The 12,689-nt window shown below is 40.5% G+C and overlaps 1 protein-coding gene across 2 annotated transcripts in view; it reads left to right on the top strand.

Annotated features, from left to right (window-relative positions):
• The window catches only part of LOC137780147 (SH3 and PX domain-containing protein 2A-like), a 58,779-nt gene that overhangs the window by 29,321 nt on the left and 16,769 nt on the right, over nucleotides 1-12,689 (top strand). For both annotated transcript variants that reach the window (XM_068568521.1, XM_068568520.1), the window contains exons 6-7: nucleotides 1,999-2,030; nucleotides 9,525-9,653. In XM_068568521.1, the coding sequence (XP_068424622.1) occupies nucleotides 1,999-2,030; nucleotides 9,525-9,653 (161 nt within the window). The remainder of the gene's footprint in view (nucleotides 1-1,998; nucleotides 2,031-9,524; nucleotides 9,654-12,689) is intronic.

Genomic DNA, 12,689 nt, shown 5'->3' with positions numbered 1-12,689 from the left:
TCCCTACCAGATTTTGACCAAACAAACACTTCATGATATACTATAAATATGTTTAACATGCATTACAATTAATGTGAACTTCATGTGAACAGTATTTGGGGCCATTCCCAAAACCTACGACATACTACTATAATTTATCCCAAAGTTTTCACATAGAAATCACTCAGCTTGCGTTTTCATTCTGAAAAGAATCAGTGAACTACTCACAGTGTGATGTGTGTGTGATGTGTGATGTGTGTGTGTGTGTGTGTGTGTGTATGTGTTGTTTGTGATACTATGGGCGTCATCTCCTTAAACTATGATCTTTTTTCAATAAACTACAAACCTATTTATGTTGGCTCGGCATGCATATTTAATATATAGAGGTTATGAAATTCATTTCCACTGTATGAACATTACTTTAAGATCGAATATAAACATTTTTTAAAGTGTCATAATCACATTTTTATTGTTGTTTTATTTCAAATTGAGCAAATAATGACGCTGAACTGAGCTGTAAGCCATTATATGTGTGATTGGAAATATCTCATAACTTGTTCACACATCTGGAAGCATCGAAGCCTTGTGCCAAAAATGACTTTATCTTAAGTAACAGAGGAATACAGTTATTGGTGAAAAAAACATGGTTTATTTCACACAAGAAGTGTTGCTTGGCTTTGAACAAATATGATCCTTTTCATTTGTTATTATTCTCCTCAATAACAAACAGCTTGAGGAATATATCAGAAATTACAATACAGTTACAATTCAACTTGTTCTAGTAAACTGGAACCAATGCAACACAGAGAGTTAATTAACAAGCTGTAACCTGGCGAATGTTGGACAAGGCTTATCCAAACATTTACTCATATCCATAACTGACCATGGCTCCAGTCCTGCTGCTGGCCTCTTCAGAGAGCCAGGTGTCTGTTCCCATCTGCGTCAAACCTCAGCTTCTCCTCAGTGTGCTCTCTCTGTAGCTCAATTAACTAAACGAGGACGTGCAGTCAGCCAACAGGCTACGAACCACGCTGAAACCTAGATTCTGAAATGTTGGCCCGTTTTGAAATGTTTATGCATTTCCATTGTATAACAAATTCGTATCGAACAGGATTAGGTAATTATGCAAAGTATCATCACTCGTGTAAGTGCATTAGAGGAAAAAAAGCATGCAGATTCAAATTAAACTCACAACACTTTAATGAAGGGATTCAAATTCATCATCTGTTCTTTGTATTCATTGCTTGTTTTTTTTTGTTACTTTCAATTGCTAATTTCTGTCAAACTAAAATATTATAGTCAATATTTTCTCTGGCTGAATAGATCCAACAGCAGTAACGGGTTCACAGTTATGCAAATAACCTGTCCCAGTCTGAATGACAATAAACGGAACCAAAAAGAGGACCACACAGGCGTGTGCAGTAAACGCTCACACAGTCAGAGTCGGTTACAAGTTGATGCTCTGTGACTCTAAAGAGTGTGAAAGCACTGAGAGGGTTCATTGACACTAGTGCTCATCCTTTCAGTGTTTTGTGACAGTCCAGGCTTTGGAACAGAAAGGCGCGTTCACATCTAAACATGAATGGGACTCATCAACGGGATATGATACTGTCAAGTAAATAAAAGCTGCTCTGTTGAATATAGGCAGCTGCATGGCCTTCATATAGGCCATCTTCTGCCATTTCAACAAATGCATATACATGCAAAGTATACTCTGATTTGTTTTGTTACAGTCCTTGACACACTTACTGTAGTCATCCCCACACACCCACACTGTATGTCGTATCCCGCCCTGTCTCCCTCCCTCTGGTAGTGGGTCAAGTTCTGCGTGCATTCTCAACAAGGGTTTGGCTGGTACTTGTGTGCCAACCACATTCAGATGGTCCCAGGCAGAGATTCCACTCTAACCAGTCACTAGATTGATCAAGTCATATTCATGCTCTGACCTCTCTTGCACACACGCACACACACACACACACTCATACTCACTATGCTCCTCTGGTGTTGCTTCCTTTCCAGAGACTGCGGAGGCTCCGGCAAACGTAAATCAGGTAAGAATCTGAAATCATTGTACTTTGCTTGGCCAGAAGAATCTGTGTTATGGTTATTCAATGCTCCATCCGCTTGTATTGTGTGTTATTCATTGTATTTACTGGTTACTTGAATGATTTTGTGATTTGAAAATGAATGATTATATGTGGGACATCAGTAGTCTGCTCCTCATCTCTGCTTGAGGCTAGCACATTGACGCTACATTGGCCACTGCTAGCATAACTCACCCAAATATGTCACGTTGCATTGATGTACCAGGTTTTGTCACCTGGTTTTGACAAGGAAGAACAATGTTTGGAAAGGAGCTGCCGCAATTACTTGATTAATCGACGCTGATCAACAGAAAACTAATCAGTTATCAACATATATTTGGCTCCAGCTTCTCAAATGAAAAGTTTCATCATCACACATGGCGGTCAATTGAAAATATTTTCAAGACCTCACTATGAGGTCCGAGTAATGGCATTTTGGCACACTTAAAAACGAACCGGTTAAGAAGACCATTTTTGGTGGGAGAAACCACCTGTTTGTGCATCTAAGTTTGCTCTGCCAGGGTTGGCTGTTGGCTTCATGTTTGTATGTGAGAGAGAGCAAGGAAGACTTAAAGGCCGAGTGACTCAGCTGAGCAGGGGGATACAGGCGTAGGAGGCAGCAGGAAAGGCATGAGAGGCGTTTAGTGAACAGCTGTGCGAGTGTTGTGTATTTATGTGCACGTGCACTTGCATGCTTGCAGTCTCGGAATACCCACATGATTTACTAAATTACACACTAGCCATGCAATCAGATGCAATGTTGCTGTGGCCATCCTTCCTGCAATCTGCCGCAGTTATTTATGACATAGCTGGGCAATGAAAGTCTCTGTAAATGACCTGTAAGTACATTTTTCTGTGGGCGATGCACTCTGAGGAAAAACCAAGCCGGAGTTGCCACCAAACGAAATAAGACCCCAACCTAATTTCATTATATGTTCCATGGTATTGCGGCTTTACGCAACACAGAATTCCTGCGACATAGCGAAATGGAAAAATTGTCTTATTTCAGCTGTGTGTGTGTCAAGTAACCTACATTCACTCTGTGCAAGATATTAGATTGGTTTCCAGTTATAATTCATATCTGCTGCCTGCAAGGTTTGTCATATAATGCCTGACGTTTGCGTTCACAGTTGCAGCTGTTTTATTCTGTCTGATCGTAAATATGTGATTCCCCATTTAGTTTCTAAGATGTAAATGCATTCATGCTTACATTAAATCATTCAACGGGATCAAGTCGACCAATGGAAACAATAATAATACACTTAATATCTGGTGCTCATGATGATTTACTATTCACAGTCAACATGGAGCATGTAGTGTACAGCCTCCATACTTGATCTCTAAACCTTCACGATAGTCCCCTTGCTGGACATTAGTGGTTAACGCAGCTGGAAGATTGATCTCTCTCCTTTACAGCAGGACAGAAGATAAAGTGCAGTGAATCTGTGGTGAATTTGTGCTGCAGCTGCAGCTTATGGTTTCCATAATTACATGGTGCAGGTCTCCATAAGAGTTTACTGAGCCCCTGCAACTAAACAGGAGAATGTAGCCTTTTACCACAAAACTGCAAGTGGTCGAGGCTTGACTAAGAACTCTGTTTAACTGGCAAGCAGAAGAAATCAGATGAATGTCTTCGATTGACACACTCCCAGTACTCACTATCTGCTTTGTAGTCATGATGATATTGGCAAAAGCATAATTGTTTTTCTTTATTCATCTGTGATTTTTCTTTGTTCTAGGACTGATCATTGATGGAGATAAGTGGGGGGGAAAAAAAGGAATTAAAAAGGGAAAATATGTGTATACTAAGGGATTTCAGCTCTCATATGTTTTCAGTAAGATTCTGGCCCATATCTAATTTATTGTCTTCAAACTGTGACTTCCCACAGTGTGAGGTTGAAGCAGTTTGCATTATTGACTCAGCAGTGTAGCCAAGCCGTTATCTACAAAAGTTTCAAAGAAAGACATACTATCAGCTGGCAACACATAATGGAGTTGTCAGGATCGACTGCCGATATCGGGGTTTCGTCTGTATTAATCACTGTCAGATAACTGGGACTGATGAAAAGACATGCTGCCATAAACAAACCCTAAAGGAAACATCTTTCGACAAGATACCATGGTGATGAAATACATAATAATGTATTCACACACAGGGGAGAAAGAGCAGGGGAAAGGTTTCATAGGTAAAAGAAAACAATCTGAATCAAATCAACTCCAATTTTAGGATTGACTGCTGCTTATTTAAAGGGGTGTTGAAATTCAGGAGATTCAGGTCATCTTTAAATCATCAATGATAATCTTATTCAAAAAGAAAGTGAGATGAGCAGAAGACGGTTCTAAGTCTAAAAAGTGGAGGGAAAAAGAAGCTGAGTGTCCAGGGGGTTCAGTGCATGTGAAAAGCTGCTGGAGAAGAGAGGAGGTTCACGTGGCAAGTGGAAACCATTTCAGTGTTGCGCACGGACTGAAGGAGTGAAGGAGCATGTTTATGTGTGCAGACTTGCTGTCTTTATTTGAGCTGTGGGTCTCTGGGGGTCTGTGTGTGTGTGTGTGTGTGTGTGTGTGTGTGTGTGTGTGTGTGTGTGTGTGTGTGTGTGTGTGTGTGGAGGTGTGGGGGTGTAGATACAGCATTTGGCTGTATGCATGCTTGTTGGGAGCAAAGGGGTTAATATGTTCTCAAGTTATATGGTGGGTTGGGTCAAGAGGACTGTGTGTTTGTTTGCATTTGCAGATGGATAAGGAAATCATTAAGGCGAATGAGCACTTCCAAATCACTTCAACAACCGTACACACTGAACACTATTTCAGCAGAACAGCCCCCAGTCTTGTACAATGTTTCTCACAGTAGCCCAAATCATTATTTTGTGGGTTGAACCAGATTTAAATAGAAATCTGACACCTTTTTAAATATAATTAAAATGAATATAGATATGGATGTTAATGTTATGGACACAGCTGTAACATCAGCGTAAAGATGTGTTTTCCCCTGTGAAGTTACAACTTAACTCTGCTGGGTCGAAGCTCCTCCCCCGCCAGCAGCGAGCAGATCCAATACAGGCCTCTCTGTTTCTGATAAGTGACCATTTGTCACAGTGGACTCCCACCCTGGAGGCAGCACTTAAGCTTTTTGCTCAAAACACCATGTTGAAGCCAGAAAAATGTTCTGCAATAAATAAGATCAGACATGTTTGTTTATATAAGTATTCTTTAATTTTGTTGAGGGCCAGTCAAAGATATAATTTACGTTGTTCTTTGATGTTTGCTTTGGCTTCACATACTAGTTGTCCAGAGTTAAAGGCACCATATTTTCGCCTGGAAAACATAATGATTTGGTGGATTGGAGAACAGCTTTATCAGCAGTTTACCTCCGATTCCAGACTTTTTGGAAACAATCTATATCTGCAATATCCAGTTTAATGGTAAATAATGAAGTCACAGGTACCCTGTGGATTTTCTTACCTATAATAGAGTTGTGGAGTGTGTTCCTGTTTTATACACACAACCAACTGTAATATATGCACACTGGTAGGTTTTATATGTTCCACAACCTTGGCTTTATTTAAAAGTGGCTTTATTGTTAATGCAACTTTTGTAGTACTTTTTTATTTGGATTTTTATGACATAAACACTTTTTTCGAGACCTAAAATACTGACCAGATGAAGTAAATGTAATTAAGATATTCAACGTTTTTTCAAAGTCTTGCAAAGGCTGTCAGATGATTTTGCTGAAAGTTTCTATCCTATTTGTTTGTGGTCTGCCCCTTTTCCCCCAGGGCCACATACTGATTCAATGACATGAGTACATCTGTACTACATTGAACAGCAGTGCAGTGTCCTTTTCTTATCCAACTGCACATCTGCTGCTGAGGAGCCAAACAAAAGCATTGCACTTAGCCAAATTGTACTGCTCTGAAACCAGTTCTGCAAATACATTACCCCAGAGTTCAAAATATGGCACTAAGACATAAAAGCCAGTGCCAAATATGCTATCAACCAAAATGCCTAATCCTGAAAAATCTCTCACAAAGAAAAATTCCTTGGTTTAAATGGGTAGACGTGACTCCCTAGTTTCCTCCTCTTGGTGATGAATTATTGCAAAGTTCCTAACTGTCATCATCTTTGGATGGAGCTGATGATGGGTGAGCTGGGGTGGGGGTTGGATGGAGTTAGGACGTCTGGGAGTGCAAGGGTGGGAGCAGGAAGTGCATGTATAAATCTTACTGAGGAGAGATATAAACACAGAGAGTGCTAATAGGGCTATCTGATGGAAGCCAAGAAGAAAATACTTTTATTTTCAGAGGTCATGAATACACAAGATCTACATTGTGAATCCACACATAGTGTATCACTACACACACAAGCTCACACAAACACACACACACTATTAGCTATTAACCTCTGTTTATCATATGTACCCCAACAGCCCTATCAGTTAAACTCAAGTGCCCCTTCAACAGCATCATGTTCCATGTTTAGTTGATATAGTAAACTCAATTTTACAGTATTTGTATCGTACAATTGAAATATCAACGTAAAAGTTGTTTTGGCTAAAATTGTGTTCGTATAACTTTCACTTGGAATCGCACACACTGGACTTTTCAACCATTTATCTATTACTTTGAACTATTCGTACCCTAGCTCATTTGCCAATAGTATTCATGCGAATTTTTTCAAGAACTGTTTTTAGTTAAATCCTAAATATCATTTTTTCCAAATTTGCCACTGATGAAAGTATTGTAACTTTACTGGCCTAATACATGTCATTGTCCCCTTGATTTGTACACAGTCATTTATTCAGCTCATTTTAGACTATTTATTTTATAGCTCTCTTTACACAGTTCATTTTAAATTAAACCTTTCCTGTCCATGACTCCCTTTCATTTTTGTCAAATATGTTCCTTTGTTCTGGCTCTGTTTTCTTGCTGTTGCAAAACATTTAATTTCCAAAATGAGGCTGAAATATTAGGGTTTTTTTCAGGCATATATCTACTTTGCAAAGAAGGTCTTTAATCACCTCACCTCTCAGATTTACAGTTCTCTCACTGCAGTTGTTAACGGTGTGTAGTACATACCTCCATTCACATACTTTTACACAGGTCATGTTTTTTTAAGTTCATGACCTGCTGAGTTTTACGTCCATCTGTGTCCATCTGTATGGAAATTATATCGTTGCTGTGTGTGTGTGTGTGTGTGTGTGTGTGTGTGTGTGTTTTAAGACAATATTCAGGGTGGCGATGTGTGTGGTTTAAATAGGATTTTTTAATAATTAATCTTAATAAATCTGTACGGTCAAGAAAAAATGTCAAATTTGCAAAACTCCTGCAAACAAAATGTGTGATATCTAAAAAAAAAACGCTTTTAAAAATGTAATAAAGTGAGAAAAAAAAAAGCACAGACATCCTAGATGAAACTGAAATGACATAGCAATAACTACTGACAGTAAATTCCAGGTACTAATAAAAATTGTAATAAAGTGTAAATTTTTTTAGAACATTTGAATCAGTCGTCTTATGTCCTTGTTGAGATGTCATTTTTATTGATCAGTGTTAATTGAAACAAACCACTTAACCACACGTTTCCAATAATAGTGTCAAAACAAATATTTGCGGTAACTAAAGTAACTGCTGTCATTTTACACTGAGAAGAACAAGAAGGCAATACCCCATATTTAAGTAATATGTTCTTTCCAGTGTTTCTACACCCAACTTTGTGGTTTGACAAAACATCTTGCACAAATAACATGAAGTGACATAAACCACAGCCCAACCACAGTAATCCAGTGTCAAACCTTTTGGCAGCTTCAGCATTTGAGATGTTAATGGTGCCGCGTTCATCTTCATAAGTTATGAGCGCCTTGACATTTAAATTGTGTTCCCAACTTGACTGCAAAATATTATCCTGAGAGAGAATCTTCAGTCTGAAAGATTGTCGCCAGGTCAGCTCTTTGTAGAAATGACAGCTTAATCCAATTCGCCTCAATCATTCCTTATCTAAGCCTCAAACCTTCCATCTATTGCACTGAACTATTTTTTTTTCCATTCTCATAACTAAACAATAGTTTTTGCTCCCCATATTTTGACAAATGGCAAAAAAAATATTTTGCTTGAAATATGTGTTCATTTTGTGATTCAAGAGCACACATATTGCTTAGTTTTAAGTTTAGTAATGCAGCATGTGACCATACATGGCAATCGCCATCTCTACTGCGGTTTTAGATCTTTTACTGTGGTTCAAACACACCATAAAAGTAAATTGTGTATCTAGCAGCGTTATTAGTGTAAACAGATATAATCGAAAGTGTGCAGACAGTAGCTCCCTCTGTCTGGAGCTTTGAACTCAGCGGTCAGCTGAAGCTCTTGTTAATGTGTGAACTGAATGTCAGCTGTGGTTGTGTCTGGATTCCAGCTGACTCTTGTTAGATCTGCTTTAGGTCATTCAGCTATGCTTGTTTTAAAGATTCTTCACGATTAAGGCGTCAGGCGGGCTCCGTTGATGCAGCCTTACTGATGTCGAACAAAACATGTTGTAGATGTTTGTAATGTTGAGCAGACCTTTTATATGTGTTAACAAATACAATCACATGTTTCTGACTTTACCAGGGCATTCACAGAGTTAGTTAGAGTGACCGCAATGGTTATTATTGCTGGAGTTTGTTATATTAATCAAACTCTGGTTATGTCGTGGACGAGACCAAGTTAGGAAAGCAGGCACAAACTGTGAAGAAATTCCCTGCTGGTGTTTATATGGTTAACTCTGTGAAGTACAGAAAGGAAGATTTCCATTGGCTGAGTTGCACGCTGTAGTGAGAGCTCTAGTGTTTCATTGAGTCAGAGGGCCATCCCTCGGAGCACAGCTCCAGCCCCTTCATCTGGTTCTATTTAAGGCCTCTAGTGCCGACTCTTATGATTGGCGTTCACAACCCCCTACTCTTCCTTCAGCTCCAACCCCAACTGAGGAGAAGGAGGCTTTTAAGCAGATGGTTTATTTTCCAGGGGAAACCATTTCTTTCTCCCACTCTACTATCCTGTCCTCAGCTGGCTTTAGCTCACTTTTCTATCACTTCCACAGCTACTCCTGCTTTCGCAGTGCTGCTGCTCTCTCCACTGTGTTAATGTGACTACCGGCATCTACTGACCCGGCCCAGCTTCGTCGGACTATCAGGATGAGGCCCCTTCAGTAACACAGAATGGATTCTCTGCGCTTGACTGCTTGATCCTTGACTTTTTGGAGGGAGATCCCTCTCCTAGACTTTCAGCATCTCCATTGCCCTCGTTGTTGGGCTGGAGGGGGATGCAGCTCTATGGCTAGACTCTCAGGAAGATGTACTGAGCCCTGTGAATATTGTGATTGGCTGAGCTCTACAGACAAAGTGGCCTATGGCACAACAAGTGCCCAACAGTCGTTCTCGTGGACCTATGGCTGGCAGCTGGCTGACAGCATGTTTTTTCCCATCAACCCCAGGTCTGGATGCTTCGGATCCCATGCTCCTGGAACAGTATGTGGTGGTGGCCAGTTACGAGAAACAAGAGCCTGCCGAAATCAGCCTTCAAGCAGGCGAGGTGGTCGACGTCATTGAAAAGAGCGAGAGTGGTGAGTAATCAAAACAAAAGCTAGACAAAGACATGTTGAGCCGGAAAAGGCAGCATGCATGTTGTGTGCATTTCAGACGCGAACAAAGTCCATAGTTCCTCAAACATGCTGCCCTTTTCCCTAACTCTACCCTCTCACCTCCTTTGTCCACAGCTAGCTGTTACTTAGCCCCATCTGGAGGCTCACTTTGGCCTCCAGTCAGCCCTGTTTTTTCCCACTGTTGGTTTAGGCTCGGGGCCAGAATGTTGCCTCTAGCAAGAGGAATGTCTTCCAGACTCATATTAATTATTGCACCTCACTTAAATGAAAAGCCAGCAAGACATGCTGGATTTTCAAATGCCAGCTGTAGAGAGTCCTTAGTCAGCTGTTTAACCTCTGGAAAGAGCTTGCAAACAGGACAAAGCTTATGTTTTAGAAAATGCGACTCAGTTTGACACTATTTAATATTGAATGAATTAGTAGCATGATGACGTGAAGCACAATGCTGTAATGCGGAACTTGCATTTAATTTGGGTGGATTAATAGCTTTTATTTTAAAGGAAAATTTGCCATATGAAGCACAAGAGTGATCAGAGAGGGATAGGGCCAGTAACAGGGTCTGACGTTCAGCTTTAATGTTGAGTAATTCAGTGTGCTGAGACAGTAAAACAGTAATAGGACTCATGTGTGCTTCAGCGGGCGGATGGGGACGGAGGAAACGGTGACCAGGAAAGCAATTGGACTTGGGTTTCATGACGGGTGTGAGTGAAACGCCATGCCACACTGGCCTCAAGGAAGAGGGTCTGTAGAGCGAGATTGCTTTGAAGTATCACATGTTCTGCCTTCGGGTTCATGTATTTATTTTCACTCACTGCTCCAGTAGGATTTCAACCCAATGGGGAGCCACAATGAGGCGGATCCTCCAACACCTTGAAGTCCTTTTATCAGGGGGCCTTATATGAGAGCTTTCCCCCATGAAGTTGAACTGCATAGTCCTGTGCTGTTAAGTAGAGACTGCTTCACTTTTGTATTTCACCTAACCACTGTGCAAAGCTACAATGCTTGATGTGTGTGTTGATGATCCATGCAGAATGTGAAACTCATGTACTCCAATGGTTATGATTTCCAGGCTTCCGTGTTATTACCGTAGCTTAGTTCCCATGTTATTATTGCTTTGTTTCATCCTCTAGGCCGGGTCTAAGACTATATTATGTTGCCACTCTTACTTAAGCCCATTCATTCATCTGTAGTTGTTTTTTTCACAGAGTTTCTCAAATGCAAAACAGTAGACTCCAGACTCCTTAAAACACCCCCTAAGGCTATTTGACAGTTTTATTACACACTGACGGACACTTTCACAGAGATCTGAAGTAAATAGAGCCCCCAACCCCTGCAACTCGCTAGACTGTTTCCAACAGCACAGCTAGCATTTAACTGAAATCTCAACACCTCCTGCACTGGACCTTGCCTAAATCTGCTCCATTTGGCAGGGTGACATCACTCCATATCCTTTTTGCCAATACTAACAAGACCAGGTGTGTGCTAAGAAGATTTCAGACCTCATTTGATTTAGCATCCATTTCCTTTCAGGATAAATACAAAACCCTGTAATAGTTTCTGACAGCTTGATCTGTGTATTACACAGCTAAGTAGTATATGCTGCATTACAGGCACTAAAAGGTGTCGATTACATTTGTAATGATAACAGGTTTTTAGACTTCAGCTATAGTTACATGTTTTCCTTTAAAGCCAATAACATTTAAACTGGCTTGTGTTCCCCCTGCAGTCTTTTGATCCGGTGAGTAGACAATAACTGCCATATTGCCAAGTAATCAGCATTGTGTGTCTGTCTGGTTTTGGACGTTTTTTTTTTTTTTACACAAAGGTGTGATGGTATGAGAGAACAGGCCTGGGACATGTCTACTTTATAAATGGAAAACTGCAGCGATGTATTATTTTAGCCATTCACCCCAGTCCTTCTACAGAAGTCCTACTGTTAAAGCTACTGTACCATAGACTTTGGCTGTGACTGCTGCCCAGTGCAGTTATCAACTTTTCCTTACCTTGGATTAGATAATATATGCTTTTGACAGGGCTCTGAATCTAGGTCAGACCTCTAAGAGAGCTCAGCTTTCTCTACTTTTCCAGCCTGCTGTTCAGAGCCAAGGCAATGTTTTCCATTGCAGTGTCTTGACGATACAGTTTGTGTCTTGGCCTTTGTTTCAGTTGATTCAGTACTTTGTATTGTTTTTTCATTGTTGGGTTTAAACTTAGTGCAATATGCGGATGATCAACAGAGTAGGCCAATGTTTGCTTGATGTTCAGTAGTACCATTCAATTTTTCAGGAAAAATATGGCTTAATCTCAAGCAGCAAATGTTACAGAAGTTACAATTCAATATTGTAAAAAAATATTTTTTTTATTCTGTCCTTAATCCCTCTGCAGCTATTTTATTTGGTTGTTTTATGAGAGTTTGCCAGTGGGAGATGCTGGCTCCGGAGGAGAGAGTAGTGCAATGAGAAACTCGGGGAGAAAATGGAAAAAGCCATTTCCTGCCAAAGTTAGTGGTTCAGAGAAGTTGGTTCATTATAATGGCTTAATGGATCCTCCAGGATGCCTCCTCAGTTTACACTATATTGGAGAGATGTTAACCAAAGCTAAGCTAGCAGCGTTGTTGGTCAGTTCAAGTGCTCTGTATTCAGGGGTTTGAACTTTGCTCCATCAGGGAGTATGGAGGACAAAAATAATAATTTCCAGCTTGTTTGCCTACACCTCAAGTGCAGCGTTAGGCATATTGTGCCCAGTCAAATCTCTTTCTGTGGACCACTCAGGGTTTAACTTGTCGCCATTCCAAGTCTAGATCAGCCTCTATGAATTACAATCTGCCAAATCAACTCCAGGAATACATGTCTGTTTTTGAGTGGCCAGCACACATCCGACAGTGCCTCAGGCTCCGCCAGTACAGTATGTATAATATCTCTACTGCTCCACCCAGATTACTTAAGCAGGGCGGCGTGAGTGAAGTTTCAGGAAGAGCCTGAATTTTCACAGTAATTG

Source organism: Clinocottus analis, unplaced genomic scaffold (assembly GCF_023055335.1).
Source record: "Clinocottus analis isolate CAN_PGR_092001 unplaced genomic scaffold, fCliAna1.0.p SCAF_8, whole genome shotgun sequence".
In the NCBI taxonomy this organism is placed as follows: Eukaryota; Metazoa; Chordata; class Actinopteri; order Perciformes; family Cottidae; genus Clinocottus; species Clinocottus analis.
The sequence above is the reverse complement of the archived record's forward strand: the minus strand, read 5'-3'. Positions and strand labels throughout refer to the sequence as shown.